We start from the raw sequence: 23,782 nt of genomic DNA, 5'->3' as shown, positions 1-23,782 counted from the left end.
ATTCTATTGGAAAAGAAACATATTTTAAACCATTTGTGACTTTTTTTCCTGTGTTCATTTAAAAAATTTTGTACTAGCCACAAAGATTCTTTAGGTTAAAGCCGGGTTTTACTAGGATTGAGATTGTCCAGCCAAACAAGGAAAACATTAGTTGTCCTAAACTTGAGATCAGAGCTGTACAGGAATAATGGTTTATGTTCATAGTGGTCATTCATGAAACTTGGTCTGTAAAGATTTATTCCATCATTACCCTGACCCACCACGTTATCCTTAAGCTTTAAGGCATCATTATTCTTATTCTTTCAAATGGGAAAATAAAAACACTATTCTTCAGTTATGTTTTATTAGTAAAATGTTTTAACCTTATTAAATATAATAAAATTCAAATTATGAAAACACTCACATTTTTTTTCCTTAAAACAAAAACAGACAAATTTTCGATAGTGGCTCTTAACCAAATTCATGGAAAAGAACTTGGTGGTAAAACCTCTTCATATTTTTAAATACACAAGGATTTAATGTTGCATTGTATAGGCATTTGTTTCCCAATTCAGAGCTAATTTGAGAGAAAGAAAGATTACAAAACAGGATTTTTCCCCCCAATCCTGCTTTTGCTTCCATCTAGGCTTTTGCAGTGTCACCATGAAGACTAGAAGGGATCATTTTCAGTACCTCTTTCAGTCGTGGAAAGTCATTGATTATTGACTTGTCAATGTTCCACATTTAGATAGTAAAAGTACCAAATTCTGCTTTCCATTCATTCTTTTATAGCATGTTTATCCCCTCCAGGCAGCTGCTTCTCTCTTTCCCAGTGAAGACTGTTCCCCAAGAGTACATGAGACACCTTTTTTTTGTATTTTTTCCCCAAGTGTCCTGCTTAGAGACCTTGTATTTTCTTAAGTTCAGTCTATTTGTAAAATTTAATACTCTCCTGCAGATTTGAATTTAAGACACTGAACTATTAAAACCATCTTAATAAGTATGATACTTGCTTTTTATTCTTTATAGCCAAGAAAAGAAGCTGATCAGTAGAAATAAATATAGTTTCTCTGGTTCTAAATAATTTCAAGCTCTTTTTGTTGTAATTTATATTCCATTCTTCTGGTGTTTTCTAACTCATGTATTTCTCTTTCATATAGGTTACTCATTATAAACAGTACCCACCCAACACAAGCAAAGTTTATTCCTACTTTGAATGCCGTGAAAAGAAGACAGAAAACTCCAAAATAAGGAAAGTGAAATATGAGGAAACAGTATTTTATGGGTTGCAGTACATTCTTAATAAGTACTTAAAAGGTATTATTTTTCCTAATACATTTAAAATGCTGATTCTATATACCTCTTAATAGTTTTTCTCCTATATTGTTATATTCTATTCGAAGTAACCTTTTGAATAGTCTAATTTTGTCATTTAATTACTTTAACTAGACGTTCTTTGGAATTTTTAGAAATTTTTAATTTGAAAGCATTAAATCTTATAATTTGATATATGTGTTTGGTGGTCAGATATGAGGAAGATTTTTCTGAAACTGAGAAGTTTGGGAATGAATTTAGAAAAGTAAATAATTTCTGACGCTAATCTGGTTTGTTAATGGACTTTAGTCATTAGTTCAAAATAAACAATTTGTTACTGACCTAGGAACTCATTTTGTCGTGGCTCAGTGGTTTAACTAACCCGACTAGTATCCATGAGGACACTGTTTTGATTCCTGGCCTCATTCAGTGGGTTAAGGATCTGGCGTTGCCATGAGCTGTGGTGTAGGTCACAGACACGGCCCAGATCCCACATTGCTGTGGCTGTGGTGTAGGCTGGCAGCTACAGCTCCGATTGGACCCCTAGCCTGGGAACCTCCATATGGTGCTGGTGCAGCCCTAAAAAGACAAAGCCAAAAAAAATAATAATAATAAAAGAATTATGCTTTAAATTATAATTAGAATGTTTCTGATTTTCAGTTTTACCTTCAAGACCTGTTTTTCAAAACAACTTGGTAACAGTGGACTTAGTCTCAAATGCATTTTAAAGCAGGGGAAAAAAACCCCAAATAATTTCTGTGCTTCTTTGAAAATCTAATCTTTCTAATCTATTTTGTGATGGTATTTTGAGGGAAAAAGTTTCCAAAGTTGTTACACATTTTGGAAAATTCCGTCTCTAACCTTTTCAGCGAAAAGTAATCTCAGAATTGAATCCTGATTAAGTTGAATTTTATGCACATAATCACCTTCTATGACCTTGGCAGTTTTAAGATCAGACAGTTCAGATGTGTTATATTATTGAAAACACACATGGATATCAAAAGTACTTTTTGCAACAAGATTAGCCAAGATATTTTAAATGAGTTTGCTAGTGATCTTATATAAAGTTACCAAAGACTGATGTCACACTTCAGTTTTCGATAGCTAAAAAAACTTTATAAAATGTTAATTTATTATTGATTATAGCTAAAATATATTAATTGTCTATTGTAGGCCAGCATTATTTTAAATGCTTTAGTTCATATGTCTTAACTTAGTCCTTACAACCACTTTGTAAGTAGGCACTCTACTATTACCTCATTTTACAAATAAATCAACTAAAAGTGTATTTGGGGGGCAAAAGAATTTCAAAAATAATTGGATTATCAACCCCAGAGATTTCCTTTATGAATAAAGTGAGCAGGTTCACCTGTCAGGCTTACTCTTAAATCTGAAGACTGTATAAATTAATAATAGAGTTTTTTTTTAAATCTCTAGAATTTAATTTATTACGGTGATTTTAAAAAAGTAGTAATTGTGAAATAATTTCTTCTACTGTAAATCTGCTTTTCAAATAAATTGACGTTTATTAGCTAGGAAGTGCAAATTCCTTTTATGGCTGTGCTGTTGACTCTCGGGTGAATCATTTAACCTCTCAGTTCTTGTTTTTTAATCCATAGAATGGGTGAAATAGCTGGAGACGTTAATCCTATGACAACTCAGCAACTCACATCATGCCTTTAGAAATGTAAACAGGAGATGTTTATCCTTTTAGGTAAAGTAGTGACCAAAGAGAAGATCCAAGAAGCCAAAGAGGTGTACAAAGAGCATTTCCAAGATGATGTCTTTAATGAAAAGGGATGGAACTACATTCTTGAGGTAAAAAATTGTTTCATGTTTTGATCTATGTATTTTGGTTTTGCTTTTAGTTCAAAATTTCTTGCTGTGGAATTTGAATAGAAGATTAGACTATACAGTTGATCCTTGAACATCACAGGTTTGAACTGCACGGTCCACTTAACCGTGGAGTTTTTTCAATAGTAAGTACTACAGTGCAACACAATCTGGTGCGTCGAGTCTGCAGATGTGGAACTGTAGTTATAGAGGGCCGACTATATGTGAATTTTTGACTGTGTGGAGGGTGGGCACCCCTAAACTCTTGTTCAGGGGCCAACTATAATTACAACTCTTCTGTCTGGTGACAAATCGTGAGTATCTAGAATCTATAGCAAGTCAAAGTAATTTGTTGTAATGTATTATAATTTTAATAACTAGCATTTTTCAGAAAGGAGATTTAATCCTTTCTTTGAAAATATAATTAAGAGAGGGCATGGTTATTTGGCACTCTGAAAATTTAAGTCTTTTCTTGATTGTACATTGTCTAAGGAAATGGATGTTATGAGTCTATCACTACACAATAATTCTAGGAAATTTCTCTTACTGAATAGTTAGAATGATTTGGTGCAGATCTATAAAATTAACTTTCATTCTTTTTTGTACTATAATATTCCTATCTAACATGTTTGGATTCATTACTTAAACCTTTGGACCTCTAAAGACATGGAAATTGAGTTATAAGAGTTGAATGTCCCCTAATGGGTTCCTTTATAAAAATAGGTTGGGAATGGGATCTCCTGGCATCTTACCATGTTAAGTGTTAATTAATTTATATCTTAAAAATGCATGTCTTTTTCATTGTAAACTATCAAACACAAAGTAATTAGAAATACTTCAATTTTCATGTTTATATCATAATATTGAATTTTACTATTTGGTAATGATGGGTCTTTGAAGAAGTTGGGTCAGCATATCTGCTAGTTCTCTTGTATCTTAAGTAAGGTCAGTAAGATCTGTTGGCTAACTCCTGCACTTAACTCATTTGGTTTGTTGTAAGGAAAATAATTTTAGGCAAGTTAGGTGTTGTGCTTATTAATATAATTCTCTGTGGTCAGGGTGGTAAATCTTTTTATTTTATATTCAGGGAATCTTAGGGATTCGTAGATTCTCTAGAGAAAATCTTGTGTAACCCCCTTTTACAAGCATAGAGGCTGAGGCCTCGAGATTCTGAATCACTTACCTTGTCTCCTACCTGCTTTTGCATCCAAGCTAGGATTTTAAGGCATTATTCTTTCTGATCTATCATGAGTTTTCTTTTATCTAGTTACCTTGTCCCAAATCACATAAACTACTAGGATTTCTGAAACAACCTACTACCTTCCTAGCCAAAAAAGTTAGCCAAAGCTTTTAACTTTTAAAGAAGGGAGACATAATTAAAGATCTAGTAACATAACATGTAGCCATTGTATCTTCAACCTCATTTTGAAGAGAATTATTGCACTTAGATATTGGTTGCCAAAGCTCTAGAAAGTGTCCTTAGCAATGGTCTGTCTACTACCAAAATGGTGTTGGGTCTACTGCCAGCGTAAAGAGAAAGCACTGTTTAAGAGTCTTCTACTGGTAGGGAGTTCTCTTTTTTCCATTGGTTCATTTTATTTTGCTCCCTTATTTTATCTTTCAGCCTTTAGCCCTTTCTCTTATTAAAATGACCTACTCAGAAGAAAGATAGTGCTCTTGAAATATGCTGGAGTATATCTTTTTTTTTTGAAAGAATAGGAAAACTATTTTTTTGTTTTCATCAGTTTAAAATTATCTGTATCTTTGATAAATGTTCTTAGCAGAAGTACTTTGACAGCAGAAATTTAAAAATTGACACTAGTACTAAATGGTTAATCATTTTAGCTAATTTTATTTCAGAGGATAAGGATGTTCTGACCAGTTTACTAGCAATATAATATCTCCAGTTGTAATTTTTATGGCAGTAAGTTTAGCTTCTATAAAATGTAAAGAATCTTATTTAAACAGGTAATGCATACTATCTGTTAAATGAATAATTTCATTATTGTTTCTTACCAGAAATACGATGGGCATCTTCCAATAGAGGTAAAAGCTGTTCCTGAGGGCTCTGTCATTCCCAGAGGAAATGTTCTCTTCACAGTGGAAAACACAGATCCAGAGTGTTACTGGCTTACAAATTGGATTGAGGTGAATTGTTTTGTTTTGTTTTGCTTTTCATTCTTATTTAACATTGATTGTAGATGTAAAAACCCTTCAACTGGGATTCTAGTTTAAAAATTCCTGCTAATAAAGTATGTAATCTCCTACAATTTAATAACCTTTCCAGGCCTCAGTTTCCTCACCTCTAAAATGATAGTTGGACTAAATAATTGTTAAATTTCCTTCCAGTAATATCTAAAAGATTTTAAAATCAAATTGTTGGAGTTCTCTTATGGTACAGTGGGTTAAGGATCTGGCATCACTGCAGTGGATGATGTCGCTGCTGTGGTGTGGGTTCAATCCCCTGGCCAGGGAACTTCGACGTGCCACACAGCCAAAAAATAAAAAAATTAAAATAAAATTGTTACAAATTATTACTGCTAAAGCTTGATTGGCCTCCATCTTATTTGTTGCAATCCTAAACATATACTGTCATGGAGAAATATTATAAAATAGCACAGGTATATTTTTAGTAACTAAGACATTTTATGGATATTGTTTCAGTTATACTAAAGGAATTTTGTCCAAATTTTAAATTATCATTTTCTTTCTAATCAGTTTAGGGCCTAGACCCTACCACCTGGTATTTCACATCTAAATTCAAGATTCACTGATAGTTTTAATTTCTAAGCCCCAAAGGAGGCTACCTTGCAGTATACATAGACTCTGAGTGTATATTGCAAGGCTTTTGTTTGTTTTGCTTGTATCTATACTTAAGCAATCTTATGTTTTCACAGCCTCATAGTTTTGATATTAATAATCTAATTAGCTTATAAATAGCTTAAATTTTTATCTGTAAGAGGAAATATCCTAGGAAGGGACAATAGAAATGTCACCCCCCTATCTGAGAGGTGTTTACTTACTGCTGAGTACTCTTTATCTTAGCATATTGGCTAAACTGATTTCTTATATTATAAAATAATACATTTGAGGTTCATTTATAAAGACTGGAAAATGTTTAGAAAAGCTAAGGGTCAGAAATACGTTTGAAATACATTTTTGTTAGGTCAATAGGAAATTTAAATCTTTCTTTTTTTAGACTCTTGATTAACCATTAACTAATAATAATAAGCCTAACAGGCTCTGAAAATTGAATAATTAAGTAAAATAAAGATTTAAAATAGTTTACTACTGTGTCTTAAAACTTTGAATCAACTGTGAACTCAGAGTAAAAGAAAACATATCTTATTGTTAAACAATTGTCATACTGTTTTATTAGCAGATATTTTGAGGGAATTGCATTATAAAAAAGACTAGAAGATGGGAGTTCCCATTGTGGCTCACTGGGTTATGAATGCCACTAGATCCATGAGGATATGGGTTTGATCCCTGACCTCACTCAGTGGGTCAAGGATCTGGCGTTGCCATGAGCTATGGTGTAGGCCGCTCGGATGCCATGTTGCTATGGCTGTGGCCTAGGTCGGCAGCTGCAGCTCTGGTTTGTCCCCTAGCCTGGGAACTTCCATTTGCCATGGGTGCGGCCCTAGAAAGATTAGAGGAGTTCTTAGCCACATTACCTAGTGTATCTTTTACCTTCCATACTAAAAGACCCCAAAAAGATAAATCTTACTGTGAAAATTATCATCTGTGAATAACTTTTCCAGTTTTTTTGGGGGGGGGTTCTGATTGAGGATTTAGTCATTGAGTACTCTTCCCTTGTGTTGAATTGAACTTTCATAAAGCAGATATTTATGGGCACAGGGAACTAGTTCCAAGTCCACCTTGTTTTTCACGTGTTTTTCTTTATCCTCTCCAGAAAGTGAAAGACACTAGCCTTAAAGTTTTTTTGTAAGAAACCTGTTTTTATAATCATTGTTTTGTTGTATTTCACTAAAAAGCCATCAAGTGAAAAAAGCTACGTGTGAATTTCCTAGCCATACTTTGTCAGCAAATATAAAAAATATTTTAATTAAAAAGTTATTAAACACAAAATCTGAGACAGATGTTGAAGAAACAGAAGTTCCCTGTTTTCATTTGCTTACTGAGTTTAACTTATCATATATTTTATTTTAAATAGTGTTAAGTTCTGGGTAGGTATTTTTATCTAAAGCACAAGAATACAAGTTTTGAAACAGTCCCTGTCTGATAGATCCTATATTTTATAAAAAATTGGATTTACTCTAAATATGCTTCCTCAGAGTCATTCTTTGCCTCTTTCATGGGTTTTGTGCGGAGCTAGAGGAGGTTCATCTTCCTCTTATCTATCCACCAGACTTGTTCCTTAAAAAATTTGAAGACTTTCTTCAGGAAATATGATGTAAAACATTTTAAATAATAGTACTAAGTTATAGTTCTTCTGATTCCCTCTCCCAGTGTATGTGCAACATCATTAATAATATTCTTTGTTATTCGCCATATACTGAATTTCGAAACACACTAAAATTGTTGCTTATCAGTTTCAATATTGGTGCTAGAAGAAACCTTAGTGCTCAAATCAGATTTCAAAACATGTTTAAGACAGCCTAAGGCTTCTGCAAATGTGCCTTAGACTTAGGAGGGACAGAGGAATGAGCACATTGGGCTAAACTTAACTGTCTTTTCCAACCATAAAACATAACTTTTTTGGCTATTGAAAAGAAAAGATGACTTTGATAACTATTACATTGATCAAATGCCCTCATTTCACAGATGAGGAAATTGAGCCTGAGAGGTAAACGGACTAGTTAACAGAGTAGGTCTGGTCTCCTTTCTACTCTACCACACCATCTTTAAAATTCCTTACCCTGCGCAGTAACATTATAATGAACACTTCTTAAATGAAATTTGTAGGTTCATTTACTTTAAAGGCTTGGCTTTTAGCTAAAAATTTTATCTTGATTTGTGTGGGCAAATTGCTGTTTTGGAAGTTTCCAACAAGGCCTACTTTATTAGACCTTGGATTAACCCAAACTAACTTGCCTTTTTTTCCCTTGCTTACATCTACAGTGATCTTTTTTAAAGGGGAGTGATTTTATTAAGAGTATAATTTAAGCTGATTTTGTTGGACTATGGAAAGGAAATGGTGATGTGAAGGATCACTGTGTCTCATAGTTATTTCTCTCCTTCCCTGGCATTTTTCGAGGGGTAAGGTCAATCTTCTACCTTTATAACTCAAGTAGAGTTTTTCACATTATGTTTTCTATCTTTCTCATACTCCTAGATAATATCTAAGTTAAACTTAAAATAGGAGAATTGATTGAAATAAATTCAACAAATGGGTACTGATTGAGTAGTAGTCATGTACCCAGAAATCCGAGTAGAATATGTCTTATATAAAGGCTTTTGGAGGAGGAGCAGTTTATTCTTAACTAACCACTGCTATAAGTAAGAATGCTGAAATGGTAGCAGAAATGGGGAATTCTGTCTAAAAAATCATGAAGTGAAAAATAAGCTTTTAGTAAGGGACAGGAAGAACGAGTCTTTCTTAGAATAGTAAGTAGCCCAAGGGAACTGCAGCATAAAAGCTAAAATATCATGGTGAGTAAAGCTTTAGATGGTAAACAAGGCAAGATTGCAGAAGGCCTCAAATTTCAATATGAATTGGCCTTCTTCCCCTGTGGAAGACAGCGAGCCATTAAAGGATTTTAAAGAATGATACAACCTGAATAAAACTGCTTTAGAAGGATAACCATTTGCTGTATGAAGAGTAAATCAGAGAAGCTAAAGATTAGAAGTAGGATAAGCATTGGTCATTGGCAATGGAATCATTGCAATTCCATAGAATAATTTCAAAAGAAGAATGGTTAGAGATTAGAGGCAGTTGGTCATAGAGTTCAAGTTAGGAGTGGCATCAGTTTTTCTATTGTTATATAACAACCTACCCCAAAATAAAACAACTGTTATTTTTCATGTTTCTGTGGTTGACTGGATGGTTCTCTGCTGGTCATGCTTAGATTTATGTGTCTGCGTTCAGCTAAGGGTTCAGCTTGGCTAAGAGAGTCTAAAATGGCCTCACTCCCAAGTTAGGCCTCACCTTGGGTAACTGGGACTGCTGGGCCTATTTTCACAACAGGCTTCTTTATACCACAGCAGTCTCGAGGTTCTAAGAAAACAAGAGTAGAAACTGTAAAACCTCTTGAAACAGAAGCTTGGGAGTCATAAATATGGTTTCTGTCACATTCTTTTGGTCAAAAGCAAATCATAAGGACAGTCCAGAGTCAAGGGATGAAGAGATAGATTCCATCTCTTGATGGAAGGAGCTGCAAGAATTTGGAGCTATAGTTAATCAATCAAGAGTCAATGCTGCAGTTTTCTTTCTTTTTGGATAACTGAATTGGGAAGTCTAAGGTTAAATAATCTTTTTGTTTTTACTTTATCGACCACTTAGCTGTTATTCAGTAAACCCTTGTTTTGTGAAATTTAATTAAAAAAGTAAATGGCTGGAGTTTCCTGATGGCCTAGTGGTTAAGGATTCAGCATTGTCACTGCTGTGGCCGAGGTCCTTGGTCCAGGAATTTGCACATGCTGTAGATGTGGCCAAGAAAGAAAGAGAGGAAGGGAGGAGGGGAATAGCTTTTTGAGTGAGCTCAGACATTTTTGTTATCGTAGCAGCTTTTTTCTAAAATTTGAAGTGCTTGTGATAGCAGACTATCTGGTTTGCAAAGTAAATATGGAAAATTGTGATCCTAGAATGGAGAAGTGGAATCCTAAGCCATAATAATTAATATAGTTGCTAGATTAAGCATAAGACTTTCTTTGGAGTTTCCTGGCAGCCAAGGAAAAAGGGAAACCAAGGGACAGTTCTTATCAGAAAGCAGGAACCTAGCAATTCTTTCATCTCCTCATTCAGGAACTTAGGTAATGGGAACTGAGTTATGAAATAGACAGTGACATCACAGGTTTATAGCACATGCAGAAATGTCTCATGCCTCTCTTAACAATAACTTTTAATAAGAGCGAAGGACATAGAGCATAACTCAATGAATAGAATTGTCTAGTGCTAAGCAAAAATATCTCAAGTATATAACCTACCAGTTGTCATATTCGATCCAAGGAGAAATTAAATTTAGTACTGCCTAGAGGAGTCAACAAATAACTTCTTTAGATGTATATTACTCATGGTGTAGTCCATGGACCAGTGTTGGTCCATGAACTCTCTTTGATGCAGGTCCACATTAAATACAGAAATCAAGAATAAGCATTTAAGAACTTTAATGGTTAATTGCCCCAACATCCAAGTGTGAGTATATTTTATAAAACTATTGGCCCATGATAGATTGAAAATAAACATGTTGGTCCTTCATCCTAGGTAGTCTTTCTAAATATTATCTGCTTTGGAGCTTTGGATAGAAAACAGGTGATTTGGCCTTCTCTACTGTTATGGGTCTGGTATGCTCATCCTTTGTGTTGCGGATTTAAGAGATGAGCTCGACACTGTATCTGGAGTTCATGTGGCAGGCATCCTGCTGTACAGTTGAAATGTTCCTAGTAGAATGGAAGCCCAGGACATACTTCCAGAGAAAGCTAGGACTTTCCTCACAAAGAACCCAGTTGTTAATGTATTAATGTTTGTGGTTAATTTTCTTATTGCAGACTATTCTTGTTCAGTCCTGGTATCCAATCACAGTGGCCACAAATTCTAGAGAGCAGAAGAAAATATTGGCCAAATATTTGTTAGAAACATCTGGTAACTTAGATGGTCTGGAATACAAGTTACATGATTTTGGCTACAGAGGAGTCTCTTCCCAAGAGGTAAGAAACTGAAGTGAACTTTAATTAATAAAATGTGGATGATTGCTTAGATTGTCACTGTAAGTCTTTTGGGAAGTCATTGGGAATAACCTTGGTTCTAAGTAGGCCACATTTTGAAGTTTCAGAGATTCAGTCAAAGATACAAATTAAAGATCTTAAATGTATCAGCCTCTGTTAAATGATATATGAAATGTAGCCTTCAGTAAACATCTCTCTCCTTCATACATTTTTATATATTGGATGGATGGACAGAGAGATAAGATAAATGTAACAGACGTCAGATAATGCTACTGAGAAGCACACGGCAGAGTAAGCAAAGAGGGTGATGCCAAGTGATGGTGCCTCACTGTTAAATAGTTCTCTTTAAGAGGTAAAATTGAATCCCTAAATATTTAGGAAAAACGGGATCTTTGTTTTCTCTGATTATCAGATAATTCTTTTGGGAGTTATGCTCTATACCTCAAGTATGGGTCTGTCTTTTTCATTTTTGGAATTTGGTTTATGATTTATTTTCCAGACTGCTGGCATAGGGGCATCTGCTCATTTGGTTAACTTCAAAGGTACAGATACAGTAGCAGGAATTGCTTTAATTAAAAAATACTATGGGACGAAAGATCCTGTTCCAGGCTATTCAGTGCCAGCAGCAGAACACAGGTAAAATTCTGTTTTCATCCTCTCATTATCTAACATTGTTTTTTTCTATATCTGAGATTTTTCATTCTTATATTTGTAGTTCAGTGATGTTTAACTACAGAGCCAGGTACTACAGTAAATTTCATGAATTTAAGGAACATAAAGATTGATATCAAGGAGGTAGAGAACTTTTAACTGTCCTAATAGAAACAATTAGGAGCTTTTTTCCAAATCTTCCATTGCTCTGTAGGTTTATTTTAAGGATTGCCAAATGCAGAAAGGTTGTATTCATTAAATTAAGCCTAAAAACACTGTAAAATCTGGCCACTGTTTTCTCTTTCCCTGCTCTTCTACACAACTTCACTAATCTTTACCCTGGAAATTATCTTCTGAACCCAATACCCTCAATTGTAGATGAGCAAGTTAGCCCTTTTGATAAAAGGGAGTGTTCAGATTCTTCTTTTGATTTCTTATCTGATTTTCCTAAGCCATCTCAAGTTAAACTAGAAGACAGGTATAATCTAGGCTACAACTACTTAGGTCCTAGAGTAATTTTATCAGAATTTAGTAGTTTTTAAAATGTATGCCAAACCTTCGTAGCAACATGGATGGACCTAGAAACTATCATGCTAAGTGAAGTCAGCCATACAATGAGACACCAACATCAAATGCTTTCACTGTCATGTGGAATCTGAAAAATGGACAGACTGAACTTCTTTGCAGAACAGATGCTGACTCACAGACATTGAAAAACTTACGGTCTCTGGAGGAGACAGTTTGGGGGGTGGAGGGATGTGCTTGGGCTGTGGGATGGAAATCCTGTGAAATTGGATTGTGATGATCATTATACAACTACAGATGTGGTAAATTCATTTGAGTAATAAAATAATTAAGGTAACAAAAATAAAAGGTAAAAAAAAGTATGCCAAACCTTAATTCTGGTTCTTAAAACAAAAATAATGTAATTAGTTTGGGGAGGTTTATTAAATTCTACTCGTACTTGAATATTGCAGGGTGATAAAACCAGTAGTGAGTTTAGAATGAAGCTGAGCTTTGATCCCAGGCAATCTACTGGGTACTATAAGGGATAGAATGATAAAAAGAATCCTATATATATTCCGAATCAAAATAGTACACTAGCAACATCCTGCTTTGTTAAGTAGTTTTAAAGAGGTACAGTTAGAATGCTCTAGTGGTGAAGGGAAGGAAAAGTGGGATCATAGTCTATTGGTAGGATAAAGAAAGGTTTTAAAGAGATGGCATGTAAATCTTGACTTCTTGAAGGATTAGTAAAATTTAATGGCACACATTAGTGGGTTATTCATTCTGTGAGTAAATATTTATTGCATGCCTACCGTGGGTTAAATATTGTCCTGAAAGAGCAAAGATGGACGAGGCAAGTGTGGATGTGTTTAGGGAATAAGGGCTGAAATGGATTTTTAGGGAGATTTTGTAGGGAACATAGGGTGGTCTGGGAAGCCCAGTTAGTAAAGGCTCTTGAATTTATTTTGACATTGAATGTTAACTATTCACACATCGCAATAGGTTATTCTAATTCCGTTTTCTTCAAATGGGAGTGGGCATTGAAGTTTTTGAGCAAAGAAGCGATGTCATCAGAGAAGTATTGTAGAAAAATTATTTTGATAGCGGGTTATCTTATGAATTGAAGAGGAAAGAAATGAGAAGTTGGGAGGATTTATAGGAAGCTGTTGTAGTTTTAAAAAATGACAAGTTTCAGAACCAAGTGGCTAAATAAATGGAAAGAACGGGATAAACATGAGCAACGGCTTGGAAGATGAAATTTCTTAAACTTGATGATCTGAATTGGGACTCCATAAAGGGTAGATTCAGCTAACATTTATTAGCTTTATTAGTAGGGCCTTGTTGAATACTTTCATGTATGTTTTAAGACTAGTAAACTGGAAAAATAATAGTGACATTAACAGGTCAAGATTTTAGGGTTTGCGCTGTTTTTATTTTAGCCTTAGATGTATGTACACCCTTTAAAAACGTATCTATATATTAGATTCTTGAGTATGACAGTATAATCTTAGAATAAAAATAATACCTTCTATAGGGCTTCCATGATTTTTGTTTTTTGGGTTTTTTTTTTGTTTTTTTTTTTGTCATTTTAGGGCTGCACCCATGCTGTATGGGAGGTTCCCAAGCTAGGGGTCTGATCAGAGCTGTAGTTGCCAGCCTACCCCACAGCCACAGCCGCACCAGATCCGAGCTGAGTCTGCGACCTACACCACAACTTATGGCAATGCCGGACCCTTATCCCACTGAGCAAGGCCAAGGATCGAACCCGCAACCTCATGGTTCCTAGTCGGACTCATTTCCACTGTGCCACAACGGGAACTCCAGGGCTTCCATGTTAAAACAGGTTGAAAATCTCTTTTATCTTTATAGTCTCGAAGCGTTTACCACATTTGCGAATTTGACTCCTTAATATGTCAAATATTCTTAAATAGACAAGTCTTGTAAACAATACCATAGTATAGTGAAAAGAGCTCTAGACTGAGAGTTGGGAAATTTTAGGGACCTTACAGCTCACATACTAGGTGGCCTTGGGCAAGTCATTTATCTCTCAGTTTTACAGTTCCTCCATCTATGTTCAACAAAAGGAGGAGCCAAAATTTTACATCTCCAACACCAGAAGGTCATTGAGGAAAAATAAACATCTAAAATAACTTTAAAATAAAAAAACTCTAAAATTTAGAACATTGCCATTATTGTTTCAAATATTTCTTAAAGACTATATGAATCTAGACTTAGAAATAATGTAGTTATTTCTCCCTCAAACTTTGGAAAGGTATCAAACTAGATTTAATGCTGGAAATTGGAACAGTAGCATAAGTAGAATTCATCAAGTATTTATGATCTCCATTTACCAAATACGATACTAGAAAATAGGTGTTATGATGAGATTTATATGCTTTGAGAAGTATATGTGGGACGATGAGATGAAGATACTCGTTTTCCTCCTTAACAGAATGATATTGGAGTCCAGGGGAAAAAAACACAATCTAGGCTTAAAGTAAGATTTTGGAAACTCCCACTCTAAGGGTATTTTTTAAAAGTTTTGAGTGTTTTTCACATAGGGAGGTATTTAGAGAGAGAAAGTGCTCAGGTCGTGTTGAAGAAGGGAAGCTCAGCATCTCAGGGAGACTGAACAGGACTGTAGAAGTCGGGTGCAAAGTCAAAACATGGGAGATGTCATTGAAGTCATGGGAAAGAAAACTTAAGGAAAGTTCACATGTCAAAGGGAAAAGCAAGTAAGATAAAGATTAAAAATGAGCCATCAAGTTTGCTAGACGTGATAACACACAAATAGCAGTTAGATGACTGTATTGATACAATGCTAGTAAAAAATAACTGCGTAAACAATGACCTCTGACTCTTAAGAGTCTGTTCTTATATGGCAGGTCTCTCTGGTGTTGATATTCTTTGAGCTTAATTCTCTCCCTTATAAAGGAGACCATAGCAATTCTTGATATGAAGAAGGAGCTTCTCTTTATCCATATTAAAATTATATCTTAATTTTCCCTTTAGCCTCCAGATGCTTGCATGAAGCAGAGAGGTGGCATCATAGCTACTTTTTTCACTGTAAACTGAGTTTTATATAAATACGCTGTCTCTCCATTTCAGACGAGCAGTTCTGGGTAGCTGAGTCTTTGTACTCCCATAAGTGTACATGCTCTGCTCTCAGCATACCATTGACGGTTTGTTTACTCCAGTCCTTTAGAGAAAAGATGAAAATTTTAAATATAAATTAGTTCTGAGATAAACTTGTATCTCCTTGGTGTTACAATAAATGAATGGTTTTACTTTCTATTATTTTACTTAGGAAAATAGGGTAGCAGCCAAGACTAGCAAATTAGGAAAGAAAAATTGCTTAGCATGAGAAAATGGAAACAATTCTAAAATTCATTATTGAATTCTATTTCAGAATTTTTAAAATTATTTATATTATATATTAATCAGCACATACTTAGGTTACATAGCATTAATCTGTTTAAAAAGAACCACAATTATTGAGGACAGTGTAAAAATCACTGTAATCATTCTTGCCTAATAGAAACTTTGACACTTAATTTCCCATCTTAATTATTTTTTGCTCAAACTGAATATTATAATTCTTACTCCCTGGGCATATATTAAGTGGTAGTGGATAATCTATAAGTGGAAGAAGTGACTACCTGTTACTGGCCAGTTGAAGACATAACAGGTAAAGAGTTGACTGTAGGAATGCATGGTATAGTATAAATAATTGCCTAAGTAATTGCCTTTAAGATTTTAAAAGGTTAAGATAAAATATGTGTCCCTACTGTTATTGGTATATAGCTTTGAAAATTCGCAGAAGGAAGCCAAGTGCTTGTATCACCCAGCAAAATAATGAGAGTATGTTTCCTTCTAGCATCTCAGCACAATATATAGTGTATTCAGCAGTTGACTTATTTTAAATGAGTAGGTTTAGGAATATTAAAAAAAAAAAAAAAAGCAAATATAGTTTGTAGGTGGTTAAATATGACTTACAAGTTAAAATAACTATTGGAGAAGAATGAGATCACTTACAATATTAAAAAATGGCCATGAGATGGTTAGGCTAAAATATTCAGTTAACCTGTTGATATGCATTCATTAAACTAAATCACTCACCTTCTCTGCAGCGTTGATGGCGTAGTATAGTAAACATGAGATGTGATTCAGAAACAGATGATATGTCTGCCTAAGTAAATCTGTATTTTCATTTTGTTTTCTAGTACCATAACAGCTTGGGGGAAGGACCATGAAAAAGATGCTTTTGAACATATAGTAACACAATTTTCATCAGTGCCTGTATCTGTGGTCAGCGATAGCTATGACATTTATAATGCGTGTGAGAAAATATGGGGTGAAGATCTAAGACATTTAATAGTATCAAGAAGTACAGAGGCACCACTAATAATCAGACCTGATTCTGGAAATCCTCTTGACACTGTATTAAAGGTAAATTTTAATGTGTAACTTGATTATTAATGTGCCTATAGACCAGCTGCATCAACATTACTTTTAATTTCATTAGTACACACACCATTTCAGAATTATCTGGACCAGTCCCCTTATTTTTGAGTTGCAGCCCAGAGAGAGTAATAGACTTGCCCAAGGTCACACATTAATAACAGAGAAAGGATGCCCGGAGTTATGGGTTATTTATATCCTGTCAAATAGACAGTTAAGTACTGTTGAGTAGATATTTTCTGTTTACCTTCAAAATTATGAATAGTATTATCATTTTAATCAGTCCTGTGATTCACTTACCAGGTCTGTGGTTTGTTTCTTTTCCTTTATCGCAAGTAATTGCTGAGCCTTTGTTTTTAGTGCAAAAGAAGTACGTGCAAGGTGATGTGGAATGAAAATAAGTCAAATACTTTTCAAGTAGTGATTCTTTAGAGAAGCTATTGATCCTCAGTGTAGCCATGTTCTGTTTTTTTATTGTTTAGGATTTGGTTTACCTTCTTTGAAAAGCACTAATAAGAGCAGGTTATTTGATGCTTACTACTAGAAAAATATTGTGCCACCTTGCTTTGCTTTAGTTGTGACATTTAAGTTCTATGAAACACTGTGATCAATATTACAATCTTTTTTTTTAGTGGACAAACCAGCTTAGCGAAGTTAAAGTAAACTTGCTCAAGGTCACATGACATGTGTAATAAGCCAGATACCCAACCTGGATTTTTCTGGCTGTCACCTTCCCTCTTTACTACACTGTTTCCCAGCTGATGACTAGATGGTGAATTACTCCTTAAGAACGTGGGCTGTAGATTCCAGAAGGTCTTTTCCTACCCTACTAAGTGATAGGCCAATCGAAAAGGCTTAGCTTAGCCTGAAATATGAATAGACTTGGTTTTAGCCAACTTAACAGGTTTCATGTTTTTCCTTTTTCCTAGTAAAAATGTTCAAACCTAATTTAAAGAATAAACTAAGTCATCAATATGGAATTTTCTCATTGTTATTTTAAGTCAATTTATTTAGGAAACAGGAATGAATAATTGTTGAGGGGAAATATGTCTGGTAGATCTTTTGGCTCTTTGACCAAGCTTTCTGAGAAATTTTAAATCTGTGTTTAGGTATTTCAGCTGCTACATTTTATAGTAATGTGTTATCTTTGAGTGAAAACATCAGAAATCTGTTTATATGTTTATTTCACCTTGTTGCATGTCTATTACTATACTTTGTAATTTAGTTGGATTCATGCTTGAGTTATATCAGACAAGTTAAATTATTGGCCATGAGCAAAAATAATCCAAATCAAAAGTATGATCATGAGTTTTTTAAATGATGTTTTGTATACCTTTTGAAAATGATATATTTACCATTGTAAGCTCCTAATGTTAAAGGTTTTTTTTCCCCTAATCTAATTTGAAAAATATGAGGGGAAAAAACTTGTTTTGAGTCACTTTATGGTATAAATTGACTGAATAGAAAATCACGTGTCTATTTCCCCCATAATCAAAGGGTTTGAGACTTTTAGAAGGCTTATATGTGGTATTGTAAAAATTAATATGATAAATTTTTATCATCTCTCAAGATTGTCTTGCAAAGCAAAGTCATTATTTTAAACTTTGGAACACTTTTACGCTTTTTTTCAGTTTTAGTTATTTTGTGTTGGGTGTGTATTTTTCCATACAGGTTTTGGATATTTTAGGAAAGAAGTTCCCTGTTACTGAGAACTCAAAGGGCTACAAGTTGCTGCCACCTTATCTTAGAGTTATTCAAGGAGATGGAGTAGATATTAATACCTTACAAGAGGTAGGTGTTTGATGTTATAAGTGTCAATAAGGCAGTCCTCATAATTAAACTGCTGTTTATTAGTTTGATAAACACATTAATAATTTAAAGAGTGATGATTCTTTTCATGAATGTTTAAGATGGTATCTGTCTTTTCTGTTAATTGCTTAAAATTATAAATAATAGTAACTTAAAATATAGACGTACCAGTTAAACCACACTTCCAGTCCTTACTGGCCACCCTGAATGATGAGCCCAAAGAAGTGTCACTGTGAAAGAAGAAAATGCCAAAGAACATTCCTTGTCTATAATTTAAAGGTCTTGACACTGCGCAAATGGGTCTCAGTTTTAATAGAATGTAGCTTCACATATTTAACAATGTGAAACTTGAATGATGTTAACCTGTGCTTTTTCAAAAATTATAGAATGGTTTGTTACCTCTTCTTTATTAAGCATTTACTGTCATCACTATTATTGTTAGGTTTAGGCAAATAGCATACATTTTATATTATCCTAAAACTTTGCCTCTTTTGTTTTCCAAATAAGCTTCTAAAGAGCTGTAATTCTAACACCTCAGACACTCCTTAAAAAAATCAGACTATCGCTGATGTTGTGATGTAGACTTTCTACTGTTATAAACCACTGACATTTTAATGTATACTAGTTTCAGATGGTATCCACTTAATACAAGTTACAAAAGAATTTTCTTTTTGGAAGAATTTGATGTAGTTAAGAGTAAGGTCAGTACTCACATTATAAAGTTTGTTTTCTAAAGATTCATTTAAAAGTAAACTATTGCATTTACTTCTGCAGTGATAGGCATTTAGAGTTAAAAAATGATGTGTCTGGAATAGATGTCATAATAACAAAAATGAGGTTTCATTCACCAGCTGTCCCAAACTGCCTTGCCCAACAAAAGTGGAAACTTCCACAGCTCTTCTAGACATTTGGTGTTGGGACTTGAGGGGTTTTGATGTGAAAAGGAAAGAAGAAATAGAAAAGTCTGCAGCTAGGAGGAGGACTTGAGCATAGAAATGTCAGCCAGCTTATTTAATTGGGGTTGTCCTTTAGCTCGGCTGAATTGAAGGTTTCCAACCTTAGTATCAGTTCAGAACTAGTACCCATACCTCCTTGTATTTAGCAGGTACCCTCACACATACTTAGCTCTTTCAGATGAAGAAGTTTGGGAGGGTCCTGTATGATCTCAGAATACCCCTTTAGCCCAGCCAGCGCTTATACTTCCTTCCTCGTTCCCGTGCCAGCCCTGTGTTGAGTTTGTCTAATATTTGAACTTCCCTTTAAAAACTGAAGCTCTTCAGCTTTTTTTTTTTTTGGACTGTACCAGAGGCCTATGGAAGTTCCCAGGCTGGGGTTGAATTGGAGCTGCAACTGCCAGCCTATACCACAGCCACAGCAGTGTGGGATCTGAGCCATGTCTATGACCTACACCATAGCTCATGGCAGCACCAGATCCTTAACCCATTGAGCAAGGCCAGGGATTGAACCCACATCCTCATGGATACTCGTCAGGTTCATAGCCCACTGAGCCACAACAGAAACTCCATGTGTATGTGTTTTTAAAGTTGAGAATCAGTTCAAAACTTTTTTTAACTCAGTAAACAAGAAGTTAAATACTGAGACAGACATTTTCTGGCATTGGTGGAATCCTACACAGAATAGTCAGAGTGAATAGTTTGTGATAATGCAGGTGCCTCAAGGGTAATTTCTGCTTTCTTCATCTTGGAAGTGGGTCACAATAAGTTTTTAGAAGCAGAAGAAATTCATCCAGTGGTTTTGCTTTGTTACATACGCTGAATTAGATGCCTTGATTTTGACAAAGTGAAAAATATGCTTAATTTCAAACAACTGACTTCTCTTATTGACTGTCAGCCTCACTCTTAGACTTGGCAGTTCACGGTCAGTTGTCCCTTGACATCGCATAGACGTCTACCGTGTAACCCTACTCTAGGTTTTTTTGGTACCAAGATGAATCTGCTTATTTAGGGAAAGAGTCAAAAGCCTTTCTGTTGGCACTTTGGTGGGAGAGTCAGTCATCTTGATGATTATTGAAACCTCTCCATGGGAGTGGTTCATTAAAGACATTAAAATGGTATGGAATTCTCAAAATTGTTACATAAAGTCCCATATATTTTAAACATTTTTCTTCTCCATTAGATATTCTTTTCTTTTCCTCATACCCTTTCTTCTACCTTTCTAGAAAATTTCTCTGTTCCTCACAACTTTGGATCTGAGACTTAAGTAAAAAAGACACTGGTTCTGTGTAAACCCTAATGATAGGAATGAATTAATTTTTGATGTATAATGTATTGTGAAAGCTTATAGATCGTATGTTTCCATCTTGATTCCTCACATATAGCAGGAAAATTATATAGCTGAGATTTAAAAAGAAAGTTGCATTTTTAAATGTGGGTTTGTTAAAAGGTGAAGGTCCTTGCATTTTGCCGTGTTGAAAATAAGAACAGATAAAAGGTCAGTTTGAGACTCTGAGTATTAGGAGGAATATGGTGAATTTTTATGAATGCGTCACATAAAACTATTAAATTTGGTTATCATTTTCTAATCGCTTGTGAAAGTTCTGTTTGAGTAAAATGAAACCAGACTTTCTACTTACATCCTTTTGACTATTCTTAAGAAATTAAAAGAATGGTTGTTAAATTTCACTTGCCACCTTCTACCATAAAAATGATTGAATATGTTAAATAAAAAGACAGATACTGGCTAATTAAGTCCTACTAAGGAAAAAATATAAATGACATTGATAATGTAGCTTAAATATAACTTTTAAATTATATGTCCTTTGAAAGAACTATTTTAGTTGCTAGAACTCAATGTTCATACAGGTCTATCTGTATGGCTTTTAGATAATCATTCTACCCCAAAATGATCCAGCGATAAATCTTAACAACCAGTCAGTTCATTAATTGTGCTTATGACACTAGAGTACCAGCCAGAGTAAGATGACTCTGCCAGTGTCTCACCTGTTATGTAGGAGAGTACTTTATACTGTTTTACCACCAATATATGTTGATTTTTAAATACCCCATTATGTATCACATGCACTATGACGTGATAATATGTATTGAGATTTGTTAGTAATATAGTCACTCCTAGAATCTAGTAATTTGGGGCAAATGTCCAGGCCCCATTGTTGGTGCTTATTGGCATCTGGGCAGTAACTTCAAGAGGCAGATGAGAAGTTTACTCAAGTAACCTTAGGCATTTTAGCCATTTTTTTTTTTCTCCCTCTCCTTCATTCCCCCAACCTAAACCACAGTCACTATGACAACAGCACAAATTCACGAACTTTGTGTGAAATCCCCTCCTACACTTAGCCTCTGGACTGCCCTTTTTTGGGGTGATGTGGGCCTTTTAAAAGAAAGGTGGGATTTAACTTTGTGTAGGTCTTATTCTTTCTCATTTACTGTGTTATAAAACATCAGTGTTGCCTATGGAAAATTACCTCTTCCAAATACTTAGCTTTTGTTTTTCATTTTTAATCTAGATTGTAGAAGGCATGAAGCAAAAAAAATGGAGTATTGAAAATATTGCCTTTGGTTCTGGTGGAGCTTTGCTACAGAAGTTAACGAGAGATCTCTTGAACTGTTCCTTTAAATGTAGTTATGTCGTAACCAATGGTCTTGGGGTATGTCCTTCAACTTTTACTCCAGTGTCGTTCCTGCCTTCTTTATGTGTCTAGGTAGAATGCATTTATTGAGTGCAACAGTCTGAAACTATGTTGTCAGGTACCCCTGGCTGACCTTATCTCAGAAACAAGGAAAGAAAAGAAACAGTGGGTCATAACTTGACTTTGGAGAAAAAGGGAGATTTGAAAAACAGGAAAAATAAGATGAGAGATTATTTGAGAAAGACAGTGCAGGTCAGTTAGTTTCCCACTGCTTCAGTATTTACCTTTGATTTTAAAAGCTGACCACATTTGAGAATGTCAGCGAACCTAGCCATCCTGTATTCAAGGTAAGCAAATATGTAAGCACTGTCAAAGAATGTTTTAAGAAGGTGAACTATGAGCCTGGAGTTGTGATACTAATCATGTTCTGGTAGCCTTAAAACAGGGGAACCCAAGCTACTAGGCTGCTGAACAGCAAATTCCCCAGCTCTTCATAGGCTCTTGAGAGTCTTTGTATCAGAGTGTGAACATAGGGGATGCTGAGAACACCTGGGTTGGCTCCCTGGCTAACTTCACCTCCATCTCTTTTTGGCGAGTTCTGGGATTGCCTCATCTGCTTCTCCTTCTATAGCCATCATTAGCTGCCTCCTTTTTGATCTTGAAGTATTCTGCTCTCTTCAGGTTCTCTAGATTTTTTTTTGTTTGTTTGTTTTTTTTGGCTAACAGTAACAAGGTAATAGAATTAAAAGTGACAAAAGGAAAGGTTATAAAGTAACCTTTATAAATTGTGGCAGTTCCCCTGCCACAAATTATATAATAGAATTGACAGATTTATTTTTCAGTAACATGCATGTGCTGTATATATTTAGATCAGTTTAAGGGCAAGGCATAATATAGAAGGAGACACTTTATTTTTTTTTTTTTCCCACTGTACAGCAAGGGGGTCAGGTTATCCTTACATGTATACATTGCAATTACAGTTTTTCCCCCACCAGAAGGAGACACTTTAAAGGTCATGTATTAACTTCAAAGATGAAAGATGTAAGAATACAAATGGAGTATTAGTATTCTGCATTAGTAAGAAAGAATAGCCAAGATTTGGATGTTGTTAATACCTTTTTCATAACAGAAGACTCTGTCCTCCAAAACAGACTAGAGTTATGTCTCTAAAAGCCAGAGGTTGATTGCTTTAGTTATACCTACAAAGTGCCTTAAAATTGATATAAAAATTATATATTGTACTTTTCTAAAATAGGAGTTCAGTGAACATTTCTGATGATTTTCTCTTAATTTGGATTCCAGATTAATGTCTTCAAGGACCCAGTTGCTGATCCCAACAAAAGGTCCAAAAAGGGCCGATTATCTTTACATAGGACACCAGGAGGGAATTTTGTTACACTTGAGGAAGGAAAAGGAGACCTTGAGGAATACGGTCATGTATGTATCTGTGCTTGCTGGTTGTTTTTTGTGAGTTTTTTGGTTAAACAGTAATAGGTTATTTCTCCAAATTAAGAAAGGAGACTTCGGTGTTGCATTTTAATTTTAAATTATTTTCAGAGCAATTTTTTTCTTGGAGGACAAAGTTTTATTGGAGACTGTTTAAAACGTGTGACCAAGCCTACCAAAATAAGAGGAAAAACTGAATGGCTAGATAATAAATATGGGACCTGTACATACATGGAATAATTTAGAACATTCAAAAAAAATTTTTTCTATAGTGATCAGCAGGGAGTGATTGATGAGCTTCAGTAAGATTGTATATATTTGATCATT

The 23,782-nt window shown here is 34.8% G+C and overlaps 1 protein-coding gene across 2 annotated transcripts in view; it reads left to right on the top strand.

The window, feature by feature from the left end:
- Positions 1–23,782, top strand: part of NAMPT (nicotinamide phosphoribosyltransferase) — a 42,231-nt gene that overhangs the window by 7,788 nt on the left and 10,661 nt on the right. Inside the window, exons 3-12 of one of the 2 annotated variants that reach the window (XM_021102257.1) lie at positions 430–480; positions 1,140–1,296; positions 3,008–3,111; positions 5,146–5,274; positions 10,798–10,956; positions 11,474–11,610; positions 16,356–16,581; positions 18,265–18,384; positions 21,887–22,027; positions 23,312–23,446. In XM_021102257.1, the coding sequence (XP_020957916.1) occupies positions 463–480; positions 1,140–1,296; positions 3,008–3,111; positions 5,146–5,274; positions 10,798–10,956; positions 11,474–11,610; positions 16,356–16,581; positions 18,265–18,384; positions 21,887–22,027; positions 23,312–23,446 (1,326 nt within the window). In that variant the 5' untranslated portion in view covers positions 430–462. 2 annotated transcript variants of the gene reach the window in all.

The sequence above is a fragment of the Sus scrofa genome, chromosome 9 (assembly GCF_000003025.6).
Source record: "Sus scrofa isolate TJ Tabasco breed Duroc chromosome 9, Sscrofa11.1, whole genome shotgun sequence".
Lineage (NCBI taxonomy): Eukaryota > Metazoa > Chordata > Mammalia > Artiodactyla > Suidae > Sus > Sus scrofa.
This window is presented reverse-complemented; position numbering and strand designations above follow the sequence as displayed.